Source organism: Dreissena polymorpha, chromosome 16 (assembly GCF_020536995.1).
Source record: "Dreissena polymorpha isolate Duluth1 chromosome 16, UMN_Dpol_1.0, whole genome shotgun sequence".
Taxonomy (NCBI): domain Eukaryota; kingdom Metazoa; phylum Mollusca; class Bivalvia; order Myida; family Dreissenidae; genus Dreissena; species Dreissena polymorpha.
Window position 1 is genome coordinate 22742625 of NC_068370.1, and position 23152 is coordinate 22765776.

At 36.8% G+C, this 23152-nt stretch overlaps 1 protein-coding gene across 2 annotated transcripts; it reads left to right on the top strand.

The window, feature by feature from the left end:
• The first annotated feature begins 6575 nt into the window (after positions 1 to 6575).
• On the top strand, positions 6576 to 21979 carry LOC127862448 (uncharacterized). 2 transcript variants are annotated; one of them, XM_052401569.1, is made up of 5 exons: positions 6576 to 6710; positions 10645 to 10763; positions 19308 to 19732; positions 20626 to 20787; positions 21030 to 21979. In XM_052401569.1, exons 2-5 carry the CDS (start codon positions 10645 to 10647, stop codon positions 21215 to 21217), a joined length of 894 nt encoding a protein of 297 aa, XP_052257529.1. In that variant the 5' UTR covers positions 6576 to 6710; the 3' UTR covers positions 21218 to 21979. The 2 variants fall into 2 exon arrangements, with proteins under 2 accessions (XP_052257529.1, XP_052257530.1); XM_052401570.1 differs by lacking the exon at positions 10645 to 10763 and having other exon boundaries at positions 6586 to 6710.
• The last annotated feature ends 1173 nt before the right edge of the window (positions 21980 to 23152 follow it).

Below are 23152 nucleotides of genomic sequence, written 5' to 3' on the forward strand. Positions count from 1 at the left end.
TGCCTTTCTGTTAATGTTCAGCATGCTTTTTAGCTCCACTATTAACCTAATAAGCTTTCTTGCAATACTACTTGGTACTCACCCACATGTATGCGTTGATATCAATAAAATGTCCTGGTTAATGTTAACATGCAATATCTCTATATCACTTTCTACTATAGGTATTCAATTGCAACTCCACACATGCATGTGGGATCATTGTTTGAGGTCACATATCAAGTTCTATTACTCTGACCAGCAATTTAACAGAATTATGCCCTTTTTGCACATCTGTTCAGGTAGACATGCAATATCTCTATATGTTTGTATCTTCAACAGATATTGAAATAGCACTGTTCATATGTGTTCATGGTCATTATGAACATTGAATGACCCAATACCTACAACCACAGGTGGTTAGCGTGTGACTATGATAATAATTAGTAAAAACATAATTTTCAATGAAAATAATCAAATTATAACGAAATATCAACTTCTCTGAACAACCAATTATTTTTAACCAGGTTTTCCGAAGGAAAAAACTGGTTATTAGATTGGCGAATGCGGGCGGGCTGGCGGGCGGGCGGAACAAGCTTGTCTGTTCCATAACTATGTCGTTCATTGTCAGATTTTAAAATCATTTGGCACATTTGTTCACCATCATTGGACGGTGTGTCGCACGAAATAATTACGTCGATATCTCCAAGGTCAAGGTCACACTTTGAGTTCAAAGGTCAAAAATGGCCATAAATGAGCTTGTCCTGGCCATAACTATGTCATTCATTGTGAGATTTTAAAATCATTTGGCACATTTGTTCACCATCATGGGACGGTGTGTCGCACGAAAGAATCACGTCAATATCTCCAATGTCAAGGTCACCACGACTAAAAATAGATTTAAAAAAAAACAAACTTACAAAGGCGGTTAATTTTGTTTGTTCATTTCAAAAGTTCAGTTTGAGTTTTCTCCCTTTATCAGATTTTTTTTTCACAATAAAAACCTGGTTTTGTGACAATTTTGTCCCTTGTTGTTTATAATTTGATTATTTGTCATTGAAAATTATGTTTTTACTAATTACTATCATAGCCACACGCTTATCACCTGTGAATGTAACCAGATCGTATGCATGTTTACGACACCTTTTGTTCTATAATAGTCTGGTTAAGGCTTGCAGACAAGATATAAGTCAGGTTAGTTTGCATGCAACAAGAACACATGTTTTAAATAACTATATTCAAATGAAACTTTACAAGTTTCTTTGAAATCAGCATGCATGGTCCTTACCAAGGTCCATAACTCTAACTCGTGTATTTGTGTAATTTATATACCCACTTTTTCACGCACGTCTTACACGGTACAGGCTCGCGTGAATGCGTTTACTCCTGTATGAAGGCTATTTCGTTTGAAATGTTTTCCAAACAAGGCTTTATTAGTTTCTTATTTTTGTGACGACTGCAGGGACTATGTCTATCAGCATAAAGAAACTCCGCTTGTTAACTTGTAATAAATTGTCACCGACATATATCGTCAATGTCAGACATTACCAATTTCGTCTCAACTTCTTTTTTGCTACTGGCTTGTCTGAGACATAGCTTTAATAACCAGTTTTGGTCTTATGATTGAATTACATTGGATGTTAAAAAAATCATTTATAACAACCATGTGGTTGATCAGTTTTACTAATAACTGAAATAATGGCTATATACTCAAATGCGATATACTAGCATATGTTGCTATAAAAATGTATCCAGTTATCGGAAGAACGATGGAGCGTTAAAATCGTCTAAATAAATATTTTTTGCTCAGGAGTTTATATCAAATAATTAGAGACAGTTTTAAATTTACTTTAAGGTTAAGGTTCCAGTTTTTAGTGCGGTACATATTCTACAGACTGTCACATTTTCTCCCAGTTTACAAGTCGTCCGTTTACGCTCGGTGCAGTATGAAGCCATGGCACGCATGTGGTTCCCATTTATAAACCTGAGAAGAGGGAAAAGGAGTAAGCGTGGGTATATTTTGCTCAGAAATAATCAAGTGATATGCGATTCGAATCAGGGACCTTCCGATTCATAAACCGATTGCATCATAACAGTAGACCACTATTCTCGCATACATACAAGTCCATTTTATGTGAAGAATTAACCAGAAAAAGAACAAAAGGCCTGCTAAAAGTGCAAACCCGATGCTGCATAAGAGTATTTTTTGAAAATTATCGCTGCAGAAATTAATTCAGTAATATTCCGTGAGTTTCTCTTGACTTCAGTTTCCTAAAAGGTTCTTGTAAGTGAAGAATATGGCTACAAGTTGTTGAACATTAACAAATTATCTCTTTACTTGTGCTTATGGAACAACCTGTTGACCCTAAAGAATTTAAATATAATTCAACAGAAAATCTATCGATTATTGGTCATCCTCTACCACTACACCGTGTCTCTATGATTATATATCGATGTATCTAGATTCGAATTCCGTAAAATTCCATTAGACCGAATAGAAATCCATATGTAGGTCATATCGGATTATTGAGCAGATTTTTCACTAGTTTGTATGCTATGTGGTTATTCGATATTGACAGGCTCAGATAACGTGGGTTTGTTGACGTTAGAACTAATTCGCTGACATTTCTTAGATTCATCTGAATAAGTTTCATCTAATAAGTTGACCCATTTATGTCTAGTGGACTCTCCCTTCCTTCAAATTGACATGACGCCTTATCAGTGATCGCTCCGCCCACTTAATCACGTGGCTCAGCGGGAAGAAAATCTAGACAAGCTAACACCAAAATGGCTTCTTTGCCTATAGATTTACGCGATATTCCGGGTGATTTTATGGACTTGTTTAACACCATATTACACTTGTAAAGGGGTTGATGCCATTTAGTTATTCTGCAAATGCAAAAAATATACGATTAAAGAGAAAATCAGCTATTTATAACGGGTAAATCGGTACATTAAACACGCTCTCAAACGCTTGCGCGCTTACCGAAATCGAACCCGTTATTACGTGTAATGGTGGTATTTGCAATAAATTAACACTTCGCCGGTATTTACCCGTGTTATTAACAAAATTATTTCCGAAGCATTCCCCCTACCCGTGTATCTGACACGAAATAGCGCTTTATAACTGGGCATTCGGTGTTTTACGCGCTTTCTGACGCCGGTTGGGTACCTCAATCCCATATGTTATTGCGTATAAAAGTGATATTAATCATATTAAACATTACTTATGGGACATTTATCAATCACTAAAATTTAAAGCGCAAAAACAAAACAGTAAGTTTTGACATAATATTAAATGATATAAAATTAGCGTTGTACGAAATGGAATACGGTCAGGCTAATATAAATTAAAAAGGCTACCAATATCAGACGCTCGCGCGGCTACCGACTTCCCCGAAGTTACCGCATTTATTGGTTAACTAATATCAGTAATAATAACTCTTTTACAATAGCATTTATCGATACGTCTGTATTAAAATAATAACAAAACGGTTTTCACTTGTTTCTGACACACACAGAAACGCGATTTTTAACGGGGATTTCGTAAAGTTACACGAATTGGGTACCAAAATTCTCAGTAATTTTACATGCACACGTGACATAATACATAATTAATAATGCTTAGTTATTGCTTACTGTATATGACATTTCAAGTTTGTGAAATAAATTGATGTTCTATAAAGGGGATCTCGGTAATTCTTGAAGCTTCCACTCGCTCTTGTCAAGACCGCATTGCCGCGTTGGAAATGGTATAAATTTAATTCATCTAACTTATCTTTCTGGATACCAAATGTCAGAGTTTCATTAACCCTTTTTACACCGTTTTTGCCATATTTCATTTCCGTTTTTTAATCCGAACAAAATAAACGAACTCGTTTAAAAGATGAGATCTAGGCATTCGAGCTCCTAGTGTGGGTTAAAAGCGTTTGTTGGTGACACCACATGAGTGCAAATGTGTAGATACCGTTAATAAGATAATATATCACATGTCACCTTCAAATAACATGTATGATGTCAATTAAGTGCATTACTATCAGAGTAATAAAACACAGCATGAATTAGGCTTCATGCTGGGTTTTATTTCTCATTAAGTAATGCATATGAACCTCGCTTCTGACCTAGTAACTGATAAAACTATTTTTTAAAAAGTGAAATATTATGTGATAATCAGATCGATAATATAAACTATTTAAATCTGCTAGTATATCCGATAAAAATATATAATAATTGTCTTTGACAGCGTTGACGTTCAGTTGTTCGTGGTGACGACCGCATGTATTTATACATCTCTTACACTTCTCAAGATCTCCTTTCGGCTTTGGAAACGATATAAATTAAATGTCACCAACTAATCTTTCATTATTATATCGATATCGATTGTCCGAGTGACATAATCCCCATTGACACCGTTTAACCATTTTTAATCGTTTTTTAAAGATAAAAACAAAAGAAACTCGTTGGAATAAAAGTGAACCTAAACATGTAGCTTGTCTAGAAAATGGCGGACAGGTCGTTGCTAACGAGTGCGCCCGATTACTCGATCGCTGATTGGTGGATCAATTCTAGTAGGCGGAGCGATCATAGATAAGGCGTCATGTCAATTGGACCAATTTAATTTCAAACTTAGGGATTTCTAGTATATTTATTTTTATATTTAGAATATTACTTACAGAAATTCCTTTAAGCAAACTTACAGGGGAACTAAAGACGAAAAGATGGGAAACTGTGTAAGCAGATTGCCATGAGATCAATTCCAACAAGATGAGCGATAGTGCTGAAGAGGACGTAGGAAGAGACGTACCAGCAGAAAAACGGTGATCGACCGGACCGGAAAACTACCGACCGGTGGCCGGAGTCACGTGGTCAATGACGGGTAGGAATAATAATTAGCGTAATTTTCGATTATTATAGTCATGTTCTTGTGTTTGGAAGAATATATGCAACTATCAGTTTTAAAGTAAGGAATATCAATTATTAATTGTGATTTAGAACGGAATCTCTGTCACTTCCTCAAATGAATTCAAAGATCTCTGTTTCTAATTGTGATAAAGCCATTGATCTCAAATATGAGTAGTGATGGACCTAGATTTAGGCTATTACTTGTGATGACGCAATGAATATTTGCTATTACCTATGATAAAGTAATGAATCTCGAGATTTGTTATTTCTAGTCAAGAAGTTAACACAACGAACCGCTATTAATTCTTTGTTGAAGAATGCAAGCAATAATGTGCATTATTTTTTTAGCTTTAATGGAGAATCTCATTAGTAACTGCTGTTGGAGACTCTTTGCTATTAAGTATGCTGATCGAGTGAACGCATATTTATGACTAAATCGTTTCTATATATTGAAAGAACGTTATACATATTCATCGTTCCGTTATTCTCCAGTCTATGACCTTGTGTTATTCATGTTCAATGTTTCTTTATCCTCCAGCTTGTGGCCTCGTTCGCTTTTTCCTGTACTCTTTGGACGGCGAAGTCACCAACGTTATATCTCTTCTCTTCGAAAATGATCAGGTACGAAACCATATTGGGGCGAATCCTTATAAGTTTATTGATGGTCAGCATGCAATAGTGTAATTTACCTAAACCATTTTGCGAATAAGAACGAAGAAAATAAGCACATCAGCAAATGCTTTCCAAAAAAGAATAAGACAATAAAAAACCTCAAACAACAACAGCAACTGATTGTGCATAAAACGATATTGTAAATAGGTCGCGTGGATGACTTCTGCGTTTGCTAAGCCTATAGCAGAATTAATCGACCAAATTATCTGAATTGTTAATCGTTCAAACGAAATTGTTTACTTTTTCTTTCAAAATGTATTTTTCAGGATTTCGAATGGGCAGAGGCCCATCTGTAAATGAGTACCAGTATCATTGTGTCGGAAATGATCACGTGTGTAAAAAGGGTCAGAAATATGCATGGTAGCGGTCTAGACCTGGAAGCCATAGAAAAGACATCGCACGGATTAATTAATTAGTGCTCACTAGGACAAATAGACTAGTATACTGGTATTGGGTTCAAGAAGAATAACTGTGAGACAACGCCAATTACATATTTTCATAATTTGTTGATGTGTATTTATACATTTTGTATATATATCCGTATATATCACGATTTTGATATCAATTCTGATACTAATGAATACAATCAAACTGTAATTATGTTCGGTTTATATCAACATTGTATTAGTATTTAAACACTTCATATGGTATCGAATCATGTTGCTTTTTCTAATAATTGTGTACCTTCTTTATTGCAAGTATGTTGTATTGACTTACAAAACTATATTTTTAATAAACTAAAAAAAACATGTGATAGTTTGTCATAAGGCACAACTTATGCATGGTTGAATAATAGTAACGCGTGAAGGCAAATACTTTTGCGCTTTCACAAAGCCCGTAAACATTATTTAGCTTAGATAAACATGTAGGCACATTGTTTATTTAATACATTCTTCATAAAATAAAACTAAAAAAACTAAATGATGTTAAACTTCTTTGTTTTGGTCTGACTTTAGGCATACCGTACCCAAAAATTCGTGCGCGTCAAACCATTACCGGAAGAAAGAATATAATGACGTGACGTCGTGGTTACGTCTGTGACGTCATAAACAAACGCGCCATTGTTAGCGATAACATCAACACTTACACGCTCTGCTAAAATAAGTCGAAATCATGCGTCTGTTGAAGAGTATGGCCTCGGATGGCTATCCAAATAGCAGGTAATTAATTTATTGATCTATCAATATTAAAATCTTTAAAGAAAACTACATAGAATTAATCTATTTTTTATTTTTTAAATTTGCATTGGTGGGCGGGGTAATTTTTTTTGCTTCGTAACAATGTGGCGTTTTACAAAAAATATTCGGTTTGAAGCTTTATGCTCAGTTCTTTAAATGAGCACCTCCTTTAAAAGAAATATAGTTTTACATAGGCTTTAATCTCCGACCCTAAGCTTTAGTTTGTTCAAGGTTGATATTTAGGTCAATGTCGCTTAATTCTACACTACTTATTAAACTATTAAGTTTACGATTATAATTTTATTGTCAAATTCAACAATACTTGCGAAATTAACTCAAAACTAAATTAAAACATACTAAAATTAGAACTGTTGAATCGAGAATGTTATGATTTATGCACGTCATGTCAACAAAAAATGCTTAGCTAACCTTATTTACATGATTTGTTCGGACATGTTAATAATGCAAAATATGAAAATGTCTATTTTACCCTTTGTAGGAATATTATGTTTGTGTAAGTAATTAACCAATACTAATATAATAAATCAGATGACGAAAATATATATCTCTTATCAATATTATTAGATCTAATAGACAGTGCAATGGATGTATGGTACACGCGCTTTTCACCTCTGCGCTCCGGGTTCAAATCTCGCGCCCGAAACACTTGAGCTTTGTTGGTGGTTACCATACCGGACATGTGGGGTTTACTCTAGGGACTCCGCCTTCCCACCACAGGACATGGTTTCTATGAATGAGGTTTAAGGATAATGATATTAACGGGTCAGTGTTTCTACGGATCATAGTGTCTATGGATCATGGTATCAACGGATCATTGCATCTATGTATGATGGTATCTACGGATAATGGTATCTACGGATTATGGTTATATGGATAATGGAATCTGAATATAATTGTTTCTAAGGATATACGGAATATTACGCTAGTCAATTGTTCCGTGTGTTTGTATCAGTCGAGAGGCTTGTGTGATGACGTATTCTTACGAGAGGCGGAGCCTCGAATGTGATGCGAAATGGCGCAAGCCACGAGACTGATACAAACACTTCTAACATTTGACTTGCGTAATATTCCTTTTATTATAAGCAACTTTGAAATCTTTAATTTTAAACAATGAGTGTAAGCGGTTATAATTAACCAAGAATACTCTTATAAATTTCTGCATTTAAAGTGACGTCATTAAAAGTAGTACGGCTAGTATGGTAATACGGACTTGGAAAACTAGCGAGAAGCATAATGCGGGAATTATTTCTGTGCAGTTGTATTTTACTGATTGCTACAATTTGTATTTTTTGGAAACAAAAAGCAGATACATAATAAAATGGTATCTACGTAGTACGTATGGTAGTATCTACGCATAATTTTATCTGCGGATGATTGTATGTACGGATCATGTTATCTGTGGTTGTTGGTATCTACGGATGATGGTTTCTACTGCTGATGGTATCTACAGATGATGGTTTCTACTGATGATGTTATCTACTGATGATGATGGAACCTTAATCGTGATATCTACGGTTAATGGCATCTACGAATGATTGTATATACGCATGAGTGTATATACAGAAGATGGTATTCACGGATCATGGTATCTACGGATGATGTTATGTATGGATTGTTCTATCTATGAATAATGGTATGTACCGATGATGAATTCTACGTATGAAGTCATCTACGGATGATAGTATCTTTGGATTATTGTAAGTAGGAATGATGGTTTGTACGGACGATGATATGCACTGATGACGGTATCTATACGGCTGATGATATCTTATGATGATTGTACCTGCGGATGGTGGAATCTACGGTTGGTTTTATGTACAAAACGCGGTATCAACGGATACTGGTATTTACAAATGATGAGTGAACGGATGATGATATATACTGATAATGAGATCTAGGATAATGTTATGCAAGGATTACGTTATCTACGGATGATAGTTTCCTCGGATCATGGTATCTAAGGATCATGTTAACTACGGATCATGGTATCTACGGATCATGGTGTCAGCGGGTGATATTATCTACGGAAGATGGTATTTACGGAAGGAAGTATATACGTATGAGGGTAAATATGGATCACGGTACTTACGGACCATGGTATCTATAGAGCATTGACGGGACATGGTATTTGCGGATCATGGTATCTGCGGATTAAGTGTACGGGTCCTGGTTACTCCTAGTCATGGTACCTATGGATCATGGAATCTACGGTTGATGGTATCCACGGATTATGATTTCTTCGGATAATTGTATCTACGAATGATGTAATTTACGTACGATGATATCTACATATGATGGCATCTACGGATGATGATGATGTAAGTACGTATGATGGTTTGTACACATGATGATATGCACTGATGACGGTATCTACGGATGATGATAGCTAATGATAATTGTACCTGCTGATAGTGGAATCTACGGTTGATTTTTTGTACGAATCATGGCATCAACGGCTAATCGTATTTGCAGATCATGACCGAACGGACGATGTTTTCTACGGATGATGGCATATATAAGGATGATGAGATCTACGGATGATTGTTTCTACAGATCATTGTGTCTACGGATCATGGTATATACGGATCATTGTATCTACGTATGATGGTATCTACGGATAATGGTATCCACGGATTATGGTTTCAACGGATGGAATCTACGTATGGTAGTATCTACGGATGATTTTATCTGCGGATGATCGTATGTACGCATGAGGACATCTCCTGATGCTGGTATATACGGATTATGCTGTCTATGGATGTTTTTATCTACGGATGGTGGTATTTTATAATGATGATGATACCTACATATGATGATATATACGGTTAATGGCATCTAAGGATGATTCTATATACTGATGAGTGTATATACGGGTGATGGTATTCACGGATCATGTTATCTACCGATGATGTTAAGTATGGATTGTATTCTATATGGATAATGGTATATACGGATGCTATAATCTACGTATGTTGGACTCTACGGATGATGATATATTTGGTTTATTGTAAGTTCAGATGATGGTCTGTACAGATGGTGATGTGCATTGATGACGGTATCTACGGATGATGTTATCTTATGATGATTATATCTGCGGATGGTGGAATCTTTGGTTGGTTTTATGTACGCATGATAGTATCAAAGGATAATGGTATTTACATATATTGAGTGAACGGATGGTGTCATGTATTGATGATAGCATATCCGAATGATGAGATCTTCGATTATGGTATGTACGAATCACGGTATCTACGGATCATTTTTTTCAACGGATCGTGATATCTTTTGATCAGGGTATGATGATATCTACTTATCATTCTATCTACGGATCATGGTATCTAAGGATCATGTTAACTACGGATCATGGTATCAAAGGATCATGTTAACTACGGATAATGGTATCAAAGGATCATGTTAACTACGGATCATATTAACAAAGGATCATGGTGTCAACGTATGATATTATCTACGGAATATGTTTTTTTACGGAAGATAGTACCTACGAATGATATAATTATATTGATCACGGCATCTACGGACCATGGTATCTACGGATCATTGACTGATCATGCTATTTTTGGATCATGGTATCTATGGATTTGGTGTACGGGTCCTGGTATCTCCGGGTCATGGAATCTACGGATTATATTATCTTCGGATAATTGTGACGGATAATGTATATACGGATGATGGCATCTACGTACGATGAGATATTCAGATGATGGTGTCTTCGGAGCATGGTATCTAAGAATTATTTTATTTAAGGATCGTGGTATCTTCGGATGATTTTTACGGATCATGGTATCTACGAATCATTATATATGCGGGCGGGCGATGGTTTATACGTATCATGATATTTACAGTCTATGTTTTTAACGGATGATGATATCTTCAGATGATGGAATGTACGGACCAGGCTATCAAAGAGCCATGTTACCCAAGGATCGTGGTATCTACGACGGAAAAGTTTTTACGGATGGTTGTGTCTACGCATGATGGTATCTACGGATCGTGGTATGTGCGAATAATGGTGTGTATTGATGTTATCTAAGGATGATAATATAAAGGGATTTCGATTTCTACAGTGATAATATCTACGGATGTTGGAGTCCACGAACTAGTTGTCTTCTGATGATGGTATCTACGGATAATGGTATGTATCGATTATGATATATAAAGATGATGGTATCATATGATTATAGTATTTAAAAATCGTTTTATCTAAGGATCATGGTTTATACGGATGCTGTTTAAAGATCATGGTATATACGGACCATTGTTTCTACAGAACAAAGTATCAACGGATCATGGTATGTACGGATCATGGTATCTACGTATGAAGGTATCTACGGATTATGGTTTCTACTGATTATGGTTTTTACGGATGATGTTTATGGATTATGGTATATACGAATCGTACGTTGTTTCTACACATCATATTGTCTACATATCATGGTATCCACAGCTCATTGTATCTACGTATCTTACCTTTGGATGTTAGTATCTACTGATTATGGTATCTAGGGATTATGATGAAACCTAAATATGATGATATTTTCGGCATATGGCATCTACGGATGAGTGTATATACGGGATTATGGTATTCACGGATCTTTCTATTTACGGATTATATATGGATTGTTTTCTCTATGGATAATGGCATAAACGGATGATATTATCTACGTACGGTGGAATCTACGGATGATGATATCTTTGGATTATTGTAAGTACGGATGATGGTTTGTACAGAATTTGATATGCACTGATGGTGGTATCTACGGATGATGATTGTATCTGCAGATGTTGGAATCTACGGTTGTTTGATGTACGAATGAGTGAACGGATGATATCATCTACGGATGATGGCATATACGGATGATGAGATCTACGGATCATAGTTTCTATATATTGTAGTGTCTACGGATCATGGTATCTACGGATCATTATATCTACGTATTATTGTAATTACGGATAATGGTATCAAAGGAACATGGTTTCTACGGATGATTGGAATCTACGTATGGTAATATCTACGGATGATTTTATCTGCGGATGATCGTATGAACGGATGGGGACATCTACTGATGCTGGTATATACGGATTATGTTGTCTATGGATGTTGGTATCTACGGACGATGATATATACTGATGATGATATCTAATGATGATGATGATACCAACATATGATGATATCTACGATTAATGGCAACTACGGATGATTCTATATACCGATGAGTGTATAACCACGTGATGGTATTCACGGATCATGTTATCAACGGATGATGTTATGTATGGATTGTATTCTCTATGGATAATGGTACATGTATATACGGATGATGACACGGCCGTTAATCACGCGCGCCACCTCTTTTTGAGATGCATTAATAAATGAGCCAATGCTGCTTCCGAGGTGGCGTGATTAACGGTCGTGTGATGATATCTACGCAAAGTGGCATCTACGGGCGATGATATCTTTAGATAATTGTAAGTGCGGATGATGATATTTAATGATGATGATAATATCTGACGTTGATTGTATCTGCTGATGGTGGAATCTACGATTGATATTATGTACTAATCATATAATCAAAGGATAATAGTATTTACATATATTGAGTGAACGGATGGCGTTATGTATTGATGATAGCATACATGTATCTGAATGATGAGAGCTACGGATCATGGTATGTTCGGAAAACGGTATCTACGGATCATTGTTTCAACGGATCATGATATCTTTGGATCAGGGTATCTACTCATCATAATATCTACGGACCATGGCATCTAAGGATCATGCTAACTACGGATCATGGAATCAAAGGAACATGGTGTCAACGGATGGTATTATATACAGAAGATGGTTTTTACGGAAGATAGTACCTACGAATGATGGTATATATTGATCACGGCATCTACGGACGATGGAATCTATGGATCATTTACTGATCATGGTATTTGCGCTTCATGGTATCTACGGATAAGGTGTTCGGATCCTGGTATATCCGGGGCATAGTATCTATGGATCATGGAATCTACGGATGATGATATCTAAGGATGATGGTATCTACATACGATGATATCTACAGATGATGGTGTCTTCGGACCATGGTATATAATTTTAATAAGTTTATCTAAGGATCATGGTATCTGCGGATGATGTTTAAGGATAATGGCATCTACGAATCCTACTATGTAATATGCGGATGATGGTATTTACGGAAGATGGTATCTACGGATCATGGAAACTATGGGACATGGTATCTACGGATCAATGTTTCTACGGTGAGCTGTACGGATTCCAATATCTTAGGGTCATAGTATCTATTGATCATGGAAATTACGGATGATATCTACGAATGATTGTATCTACGGATGATGGTATTCACGGATTACTGTATTTACGTGCGATTATATAAAGAGATGATGGTATCTACGAACCATATCTAAGAATCATTATATCTAAGGATCATGTTTTTTTTGCGGATAAGGTTTACGGAACATGATATCCACGAATCATGGGCTAAACGGATGATTGTACCTATGGATTATGGTAACTAATATTCATTATATATACCTATGGTTATATCTAGAGATGTTGTTATGCAGACGATGGTATCTACGTACGATGTTAAGTACTGATGATGGTATCTACGTATGATGGTATCTACGAATGATGGTACCTACGTATGATGGTATATACGGAGGATAGTATCTACGGATCATGGTATGTACGGATAAAAATGGGTATGATTATGTTATCTAAGGATCATAATGTATAGAGAACACGATATGTACGGTGATGGTGGTGTCTACGAATCATGATGTATACGGATGTGGAATCTTCGAATGAAGGTATCTATGGATGTCGGTATGTATCGATGATGATATCTACAGATGATGGTATCTAAGGGTAATTTTATCTAAGGATAATGGTTTCTACGGATGATGTTTAAGTTTTCATGGTATATCCGGAGCACTGTTTCTACAGATCATTGTATCTACGGATCATGGTTTGAACGGATCATGATATATGCGGTTGATGGTATTGACAAATAATGGTATCTACAGAGGATGTTATCTACGGATGACGGTATTTAAAATGATTGAATTTACAGATAATTGTATGCACGGATGATGGTATCTGCGTATGATGGTATCTACGTATGATGGTATCTACGGATGATGCTATATCATCATAATAATAATCATAATTATAAGAATATCATCATCGTCATTGTCTTCGTCGTCGTTGCGTTGTCATCATCATCATAATCATCATCATCATCATCATCATCATCATCATCATCATCATCATCATCATCATCATCATCATCATCATCAATCTTGACCGCTTCGGCCGTTGGGAGTGGGTTTGGAGAAATGAGGGACGACGATACAGAAATCCTCCTCCAGTCAGGTATGTTGTTTGCTTAGAGTAATTCGTTAATAGGATATGATGTCCACTCTTTAATTTTGGCCATCTAACTTTTTTTATGATGGCCTCGACGTCGACCTCCCTCTAGCGTGCCTTGGCGAACAGTCTTGCACAGAGAGTTGTGCCTGGTGACGTGTCCAAACCAAGTCAGATTTCGTCGTTTGACGTCGCCGGGGGCTCTTGCTGTGTCCGCGTGAAGCGTCCAGGTCTCGCAGCCGTAGAGTGTAGATAAGAGCGTAGATAACGAGGGACTTGGAGAGCATGTACTTGATTGGGAAGCTTATGGAACTACTTGTCCACAACCTGCTCTGTAATCGCTGCCGTGATAATTCTTATTCGGACTCCAGAGGTACTGGTGCCATCCTTGGACAGGAATGCAACCAAGTGCTTGAAGCTGGTCACTTCTTGTAGTTTCTCGCCGTTCATGGTGATGACTGCACTGGTGTTGGTCGTGCTACCGGGTATTCACAATGATCTTCGACTTGTCCGTGCTGACCTCCATCCCGTATGCTCCTACTCTTTTATAAAGTCGATTAGTGAGATCTTGAAGTTCACTGCTGGTGTCACCCATGAGGTCAATGTCATCAGCGAATCTCAATTTGGAGATGGGTCTTTCACCGATGGAGATGGAGTTGAGGTGGGCATGGAGAGTCTCCTGCATTATCTTCTCAACGCGGTCGAAAGCTTTCTTAAAGTCAATAAAGTTGTGGAAGAGTTCACGTTGGTGTTGCAGGTGTTTCTCAATGATGTTTCTGCAGGTGTAGAGCTGTACCACTGTCCTCCGCCCAACTCTGAATCCAGCCTGCTCATCGGCCAGCAGTTTTTTAGACTTACTTTTCAATCGGTAAAGGATGATCATCATCAGTAGATACCGTCATGCGAAGATACCTTCACATGTAGATATCAACATCCGTAGATACCATCGTCCGAAGATACCGTCACATAAAGATATCATCATCCGTGTATACCATCATACATGAATTAAATCATCCGTTGATACCATTTAATCATTTGATCATTTAATCTACGAATAACGGTAATTGCGGAACATAAATGGATGATTGTATTTACGGATGATGATATTAACGGTAATGCTATCTACGAATGATGGTATATACGGATCATTTAATCTTCGAATCATGGAATGTACTGGTCATGGTTTCTACGTATGTAGGTTTCTACGGATGGTGGTATATACGGATCATTAAATCTACGAATCATGGTTTGTACGGATCATGGTATCTACGGATGATTGTATCTACAGACGATGATATCTACGTGTGACGGTATCTTCGGATCATGATATTTAGGGATGACTGTATCTATGGATAATGGTATCTAAGAATGACGATATCTACGTGTGACGGTATCTTTGGATGATGATATCTACGGAATATGTTATCTACGGATGAATGTATCTATGGATGATAGTATCTTTGAATGACGGTATCTACGGATTACGTTATATACGTATGATTATATCTACGAAATATGGCATCTACGGATGATGTTTTATACGGTTGTTGATCACTACGGATGATGGTATCAATTTTCAAGAGATACTGAGCAGCACGAGCGTATAGACAATGCTTGGAGAACCTTAGCATTGTTGAATGGTTGATGTTTTGTATCGAGGAAATGGAATTTTTTGTATCTGAAGTGGTTTTTCATCATTTTGGAAAAGGATTCCCCAAGCATTTAATTGGGAAAAATCTCATCCACTTGACTACATCGGCAAATGTAATTTAATTGAGAATAAATGTTTTTAATATTTATTTTTTTCTAACATAATGCATTGTGCATATACATTTAAAGCAAACAAATGTGGTTACGATTAGTACCGGCATGATAATTTCAACCAAAATCTATGACATCGGTACATAGCTTCATTTGGAAAGCGGTATACACGGCTCTTGCCCATATACGCCAGTACGATGAGCGCATAAACCCCGTATTTAATAAAAACTGATATAAGTATGCAAACATACTCGAATCCTGAAAGAAGTATGCAAACATGCTCCATTCCTGATAGAAGTATGCAAACATGCTCCATTCATGATAGAAGTATGCAAACATGCTCCAATCCTGATAGAAGTATGCAAACATGCTCCATTCCTGATAAAAGTATGCAAACATGCTCCAATCCTGATAGAAGTAAGCAAACATGCTCCAATCCTGATATAATAATGCAAACATGCTCCAATCCTGATAGAATTATGCAAACATGCTCCAAACCTAATAGAAGTATGCAAAATGCTCCAAACCAGATATAAGTATGCACACATGCTCCAATCCTGATATAAGTATGCAAACATGCTCCAATCCTGATATAAGTATGCAAATATGCTCCAATCCGGATAGAAGTATGCAAACATGCTCCAATCCTGATAGAAGTATGCAAACATGCTCCAATCCTGATAGAAGTATGCAAACATATTCTAATCCTGATAAAAGTATGCAAACATGCTCCAATCCTAATAGAAGTATGCAAACATGCTCCAATCCTGAGAGAAGTATGCCAACATACTCCAATCCTGATAGAAGTATGCAAACATGCTTCATTCCTGATAGAAGTATGCAAACATGCTCCAATCCTTATATAAGTATGCACACATGCTCCAATCCTGATATAAGTATGCAAACATGATCCAATCCTGGTAGAAGTATGCAAACATGCTCCAATCCTGATAGAAGTATGCAAACATACTCCAATCCTGGTAGAAGTATGCAATCATGCTCCATTCCTGATAGAAGTATGCAAACATGCTACAATCCCGGTATAAGTATACAAACATGCTCCAATCATGATAGAAGTATGCAACATACTCCAATCCTGATAAAAGTATGCAAACATACTCCAATCAACATGCTACAATCCCGGTATAAGTATACAAACATGCTCCAATCATGATAAAAGTATGCAACCATGCTCCAATCCTGATATAAGTATGCAAACATACTCCAATCCTGGTAGAAGTATGCAAACATGTTCCAATCCTGATAGAAGTATGCAACCATGCTCCAATCTTGATAAAAGTATGCAGACATGCTCCAATCCGGATAGAAATATGCAAACATACTCCAATCCTGATATAAGTATGCAAACATGCTCCAATCCTGATATAAGTATGCAGACATGCTCCAATCCTGGTAGAAGTATGCAAACATGCTCCAATCCTAATAGAAGTATGCAAACATGCTCCAATCCTGATAGAAGTATGCAAACAGGCTCCAATCCTGATAGAAGTATGCAAACATACTCCAATCCTGATATAAGTCTGCAAACATGATCCAATCCTGGTAGAAGTATGCAAACATGCTCCAATCCTTATAGAAGTATGTAAACATGCTCCAATCATGATAGAAGAATGCAAACATGCTCCAACCCTGATAGAAGTATGCAAACATGCTCCAATTCTGATAGAAGTATGCAACCATGCTCCAATCCTGATATAAATATGCAAAGATACTCCAATCCTAATAGAAGTATGCAAACATACTCCAATCCAATATTTCGCTGTTTTCTATTATTCTGCATGTAACGTTTTTAACGCGCCAAAACGTACCCGGATGTCATTAGCCGATGACGTTACGTCCAAACGACGTTTGTGACGTCACATGTTTATAGCTAACGCTTACAGAAAACAGCACAGCTTTGAGCTTCGTGAAAAATACAGAATTCAAAGCGAATTGTATCGAGTATGAATCAAGAAGGATATAAAAACGAAGGTACATATTTTGATTGACATTTTGCACAAAAATCGCCAGAAAAAGTAGTTCATGTTGTCTATTTCTAGATCTTAGCTATTTGCATTGGTGGGTGAGGTAAAGTTTTCCTTGACGACGGGATATCAGTTGTGTCGTTTTTTGGAAAGTTTACATTAAAGCGGTACCCAAAAATTCTTAATATTAATACGCGCTAAAGCGGGATTGTTTCTTATTTTTGTACAGTGTAAATACTTGATAGAGCTAGTAACACTGTAAAATACCATATGCTGCAATTGTGAATTATGTGTGAATTGTATTGATCAATTCTCCGTTGCATTTTGCTTTTAGAATTCAAATACAAATATGTTATTATTTTTTTAATGTAATATTAAAGTAGCGTAGCATACGGTAGTGAGCTTTCAGAGGAGAAGTTTGAGTTAACTGACTTGACTGAATACTTTTGTAAACAACGAACAAATCTAGACAGAGAGACGGAGGGACGTAAGGACCGGCAGACGCAGACAGACAGACAGACAGACAAAACAATGACACAAAAAACAATAAATTTATATGAAACAACAACAAAACTTCTAACAATAACAACTATTTTGCGAATACATTTCGATATAATATGCGATTGGCAACTAATGAAAATGCTCATCCCTAATCAAAATGCAATCTGTGTTATACTTGTTAATTTATACGGAATTAATACAAATTATTTTCCCAAAAGCAAAAGACTCCCTGAATGTGCAAATATTTTTTGGATACGAGTGGAATCATTGATAAAACGCATACGCAATGAATTAAACTAAGCCTAATCGGGAAGCAAACATACAACAACAACAACAACAATAATAATAATCATAATACGACATCAAACAAAAACAATGTTTCACAAGAATGTCATATGCGTTGTTATTTCATAAGGTCTTATTATCTTACACGTCTCCGTCTACGTATATGACTGTCCGTAATACCGTCCGTCACACCTACTGCTCGTGTGTCAGTCTGTATTGTCTGTATGTTTACTTGTCTGTCCAATGTGTTTTATAACCGTTTTAATATGCGTGTACATGTTCAACTTATTTGAGGTTACCAATCATTAGCTACATAATTATATTCATTAGTTAACACGACATTTATATACATGTAAGTGTTTATTTACTACACTACTTTCTATGTGTTTCTATATACCGATAATTCTATATCTTCTATACCACTTACCTTCTCAGCAGCCCTAATATCCAGATTTCAGTTCTGATCCATGCATAAAATATATTATGTTTATTCTTTTATCCTCTATCTTCTAAACGCAATTTGTACACTCAAGATTACCTCGCCAATCTCATAACCTATGTACACCTATATATTTCTATATAATCTATCTGCTATAGGCTTTCTTTTTCCTCCAGTCTGACTCTCCAGATCTCAGTCTCTGACGACTGTAGGCGTCGAGTGGTGCAGACGTCACAAGCGGGTGGCGACACCAGGGTGGTGCGCACAAAACCCGGCGGAGACCTCCGCGACGTCCTCAATGAGAGGCGCGCGCGGACCGGAAGCTCCATGGGAGAGGCCACTATTCGCTCTAAGATTGGATGTTGCGTTGGCCAGACTGGGGATCTGCGCCAGAGTCTTAACACGATGCGCGCGCAGTCAAAGTCTCAGTCAACCAACATCCGGTTTTTGAAGCTTGCCTCATATTATCAGCTGAGACTACAGCTGGGCGGTGTTTTGTTGGGAAATGGCTCCTCAATTCTGTCATATCTGCCTTCTCTCGTGCCTGCTTCCGCTCTGTCACGTGACGTCATGGCAACCACTGCTTCCAAGCGTTTCTCAGGTGCTTACCTTACCTGCTTAAACTTTCACATCATTTAACTTTTCATGTTGCTCCCTTTATTTGCTGAACTTTCAATTTTAGTGTTATTCTTAACGCGCAATCTTAACCCTTTTATGCCTATTGGACTCTCCCATCATTCTAAATGAGATCAATTTATTTGCAAAAATTAGGGATGTCAAGTATATTTATTTCTATATTTAGAATATTTCTTACAGAAATTTCTTTTAAGCAAACAGCGCAGACCCTGATGAGACGCCGCAACATGCGACGTCTCATCTGGGTCTACGCTGTTTGCCAAGGCTTTTTTTCTAGACGCCATTCATAAATGAGTTAACAAAAAGCTGTGTGCTGAGTTTTGCCTATTGGTGTACTAAAATAGTGCATGATGTTTTAAGAATCCTTAATAAAGGTACTTGATAAACATGTTATTTTATCTAATAACTTTATGTCGTTTTCCATGTAATTTAACGATTTATCTTTTCTCAGTTTAATATCCATTAGGGTTAAAGATATAAATGTTTATAATAAAAAAACACTCTTTCATCCTAATATTTCGCCCAAATCTTTTCTTTAACATTTGCTTGCATTGGCTTCTTTTTGTTTGACTGCCCAATTCGCGATCGGTTATTTTGCTGAATGATTTTGCAATGTTAATTGACGTTACTAAATGTTCAAATGTATAACAAGTTAATAATGAAGCAGGCTAAATAATCATAAACCAACATGCGTATGTTTTTTCGTCCGTTCTAGGTTTGTTTCCCAAATATTAATAAATGTTACTAATTTAATCAAGAATTATACGACTGGTATCAAATATGAGCGTTTAAAGGCATCATTGATATGTATAATAACCATGTCCACGAATTATAACGTTGTTTGTGTTCGCCTTACAGGAGACGTGTCGAAGGAGGAAACGGCTGTCGGTCACAGTCGGATTGGGCGGAAGCGCCACAGCAGCGCCCTCTCAGACGACGGAGCACTGGAAGTAGCGGTAGACACCGCAGACGAACCTCCTGCCAAGCGAGCCCGCTCCCAGAAGCGGCCGCGAGTTTCAGGTGTGAATCTTTCATACATATACTCTTGACTAGATCGAGCTATTTTGTTTCACGACAAGATATCTCTGGCTCCACCTTTTTAGGGGTTGCAATAGATTGCAGACCGTAAAATAGCATAATTCTCGCCAAAACAAAAACAGCTTCTCCATCAAACTACAAATATAGTATAGTATATCTAATAATATAAAATATTACAAATCGTGTTAAAACGGTAACGAATGTAGAACTGTCGTAAATTTCAGTTCGTGCCTGCGGCATTCAGACTGACCCCTTTCACTGGAGGTCTTACCCCTACGTTTGGCAGAGAGAGGACTACAGGTGTGAACAGAGGAAGTCAACCACGTGGGGCCTGGACCCCTACACGTGGCGGAAGGATCAGACCCGTGTCAGGCCCGCCACGTGTTACACGTGGAAGAGGCCGGATCCTTAGAGGGCGGCGAATGCGCGCTGCACATGTCGGCATCGTTCGGTATTCACAAATCTCATTTTGACTTTGGTATATTTTAATAGATGGGAAAATAACGAAATTAATATTATAATTAGTAAATGATCAGTTATCAAAATTGAAAAGGTACGATTAGTCTTTGGACAGAGATTTTTTTCCAAAATTTATTAATGCAACATTGTTTTATTGAGGTTCGTGAACACCGGTAAGTCCGACTTACCTGTGCCTTTTAGTCAATATCTTAAGAAATCAGTAGACATCTTTTGTATTGTCTTTATCTTATAATTGCGTAGTTTATTCTAAGTCCATTATTAGACAGTTGATTATATTCGAATCACTTTGGTCGTCGTTCTGTCCATAATCTTGTCCACGCAATGCCTTCTACATGCATACAGAGTATAAGTGCCACGCACACGAATCACATCTTAACCATATAGATCAAAGGTTAACTACTTATCTTGAATGTTCATGAAGAAGTTATCCATTTCTTTGTATCCACGTGCATTTAACGATTTCAAGGTTACTGTTTAATAAGAAGTTTAGTTAAAGGATACTTTAATTAGTTGTTAGTTTGCTAGTTAGTTTGATTAAGCTTTGAATTAGTCAGATAAGTTAATTTGTATGTGCTGTTTTACTCTTTATGTGTTTAGTTCTAAGTACTTTATATGACTAAATAAATTAGAGCAGTAATATTATGTCGGATGCATGTAGTTATTGGTTTAAGTTCAATAAATCGTTTATTTCTTATTTTAGAACGATGCTTTTGCTTATTAATTCCGCCGATTTTAATAACCGCAGTCAATAAGCATATCACATGTATTAAATGCAAACTTAAGCAGGCTCACACCACTGCTTTGCCCCAGAAAAAACTTTTATGGAGCACAGAATGATACACCTGTACGGGGAACCAGTCTAAATAACAAATATACAACATGCTAAACCTGTACGCAGCACCAGTCTAAATAACAAATACAGCATGATAAACCTGTACGGAGCACTAGTCTAAATTACAAATATACAGCACGATAAACCTGCACGGGGCACCAGTCTAAATAACAAATATGCAGCATGATAAACCAGTACTGAGCGTCAGTTAAAAAACAAATATAGAGCATGATAAACATGTACGTCTAAATAATAAATATACTGCACGATAAACCTGTACGGATCACCAGTGTAAATAAAAAATATACAGCATGATAAACCTGTACGGAGCACCCGTCTAATTGACAAATATACAGCACGATAAACCTGTACGAAGCACCAGTGTAAATAACAAATATACAGCATTATTATAGTGATAAACCTGTACGGAGCACCAGTGTAAATAACAAATATACAGCATGATAAACCTGTACGGAGCACCAGTGTAAATAACAAATATACAGCACGATAAACCTGGACGGAGTACCAGAGTAAATAACAAATATACAGCACGATAAACCTGTACGGAGCACCAGTGTAAATAACATATATACAGCATGATAAACCTTTACGGAGCACCAGTGTAAATAAGAAATATACAGCATGATAAACCTGTACGGAGCACCAGTGTAAATAACAAATATACAGCACGATAAACCTGTACGGAGTACGAGAGTAAATAACAAATATACAGCACGATAAACCTGTACGGAGCACCAGTGTAAATAACATATATACAGCATGATAAACCTGTACGGAGCACCAGTATAAATAAGAAATATACAGCATGATAAACCTGTACGGAGCACCAGTCTAAATACAAATATACAGCCTGTACACGGATGCCCCCCCCCCCCCCAAATTTCAATTTTCTTTCAATATTCATCTAATATCGAAAAAGAATGACCACGCGACATAATGTTCTAACCAGAGACACAATAGTACTTATCAGTTCTGTGAAGGAAGGGATCAAAAGGTTTCCTAAAAACTTAAAAG

Excerpts from the sequence above, each read along its gene's own strand:
- LOC127862448 (XM_052401569.1), top strand. The coding sequence starts at position 10,645 with ATGATGGAATGTACGGACCAGGCTATCAAAGAGCCATGTTACCCAAGG. Across the intron at positions 10,764-19,307 it reads GATGGTATCTACGGATCGTG|TCTGACTCTCCAGATCTCAG; the intron begins GTATGTGCGAAT and ends TTTTTCCTCCAG. Across the intron at positions 20,788-21,029 it reads GAAGCGGCCGCGAGTTTCAG|TTCGTGCCTGCGGCATTCAG; the intron begins GTGTGAATCTTT and ends CGTAAATTTCAG.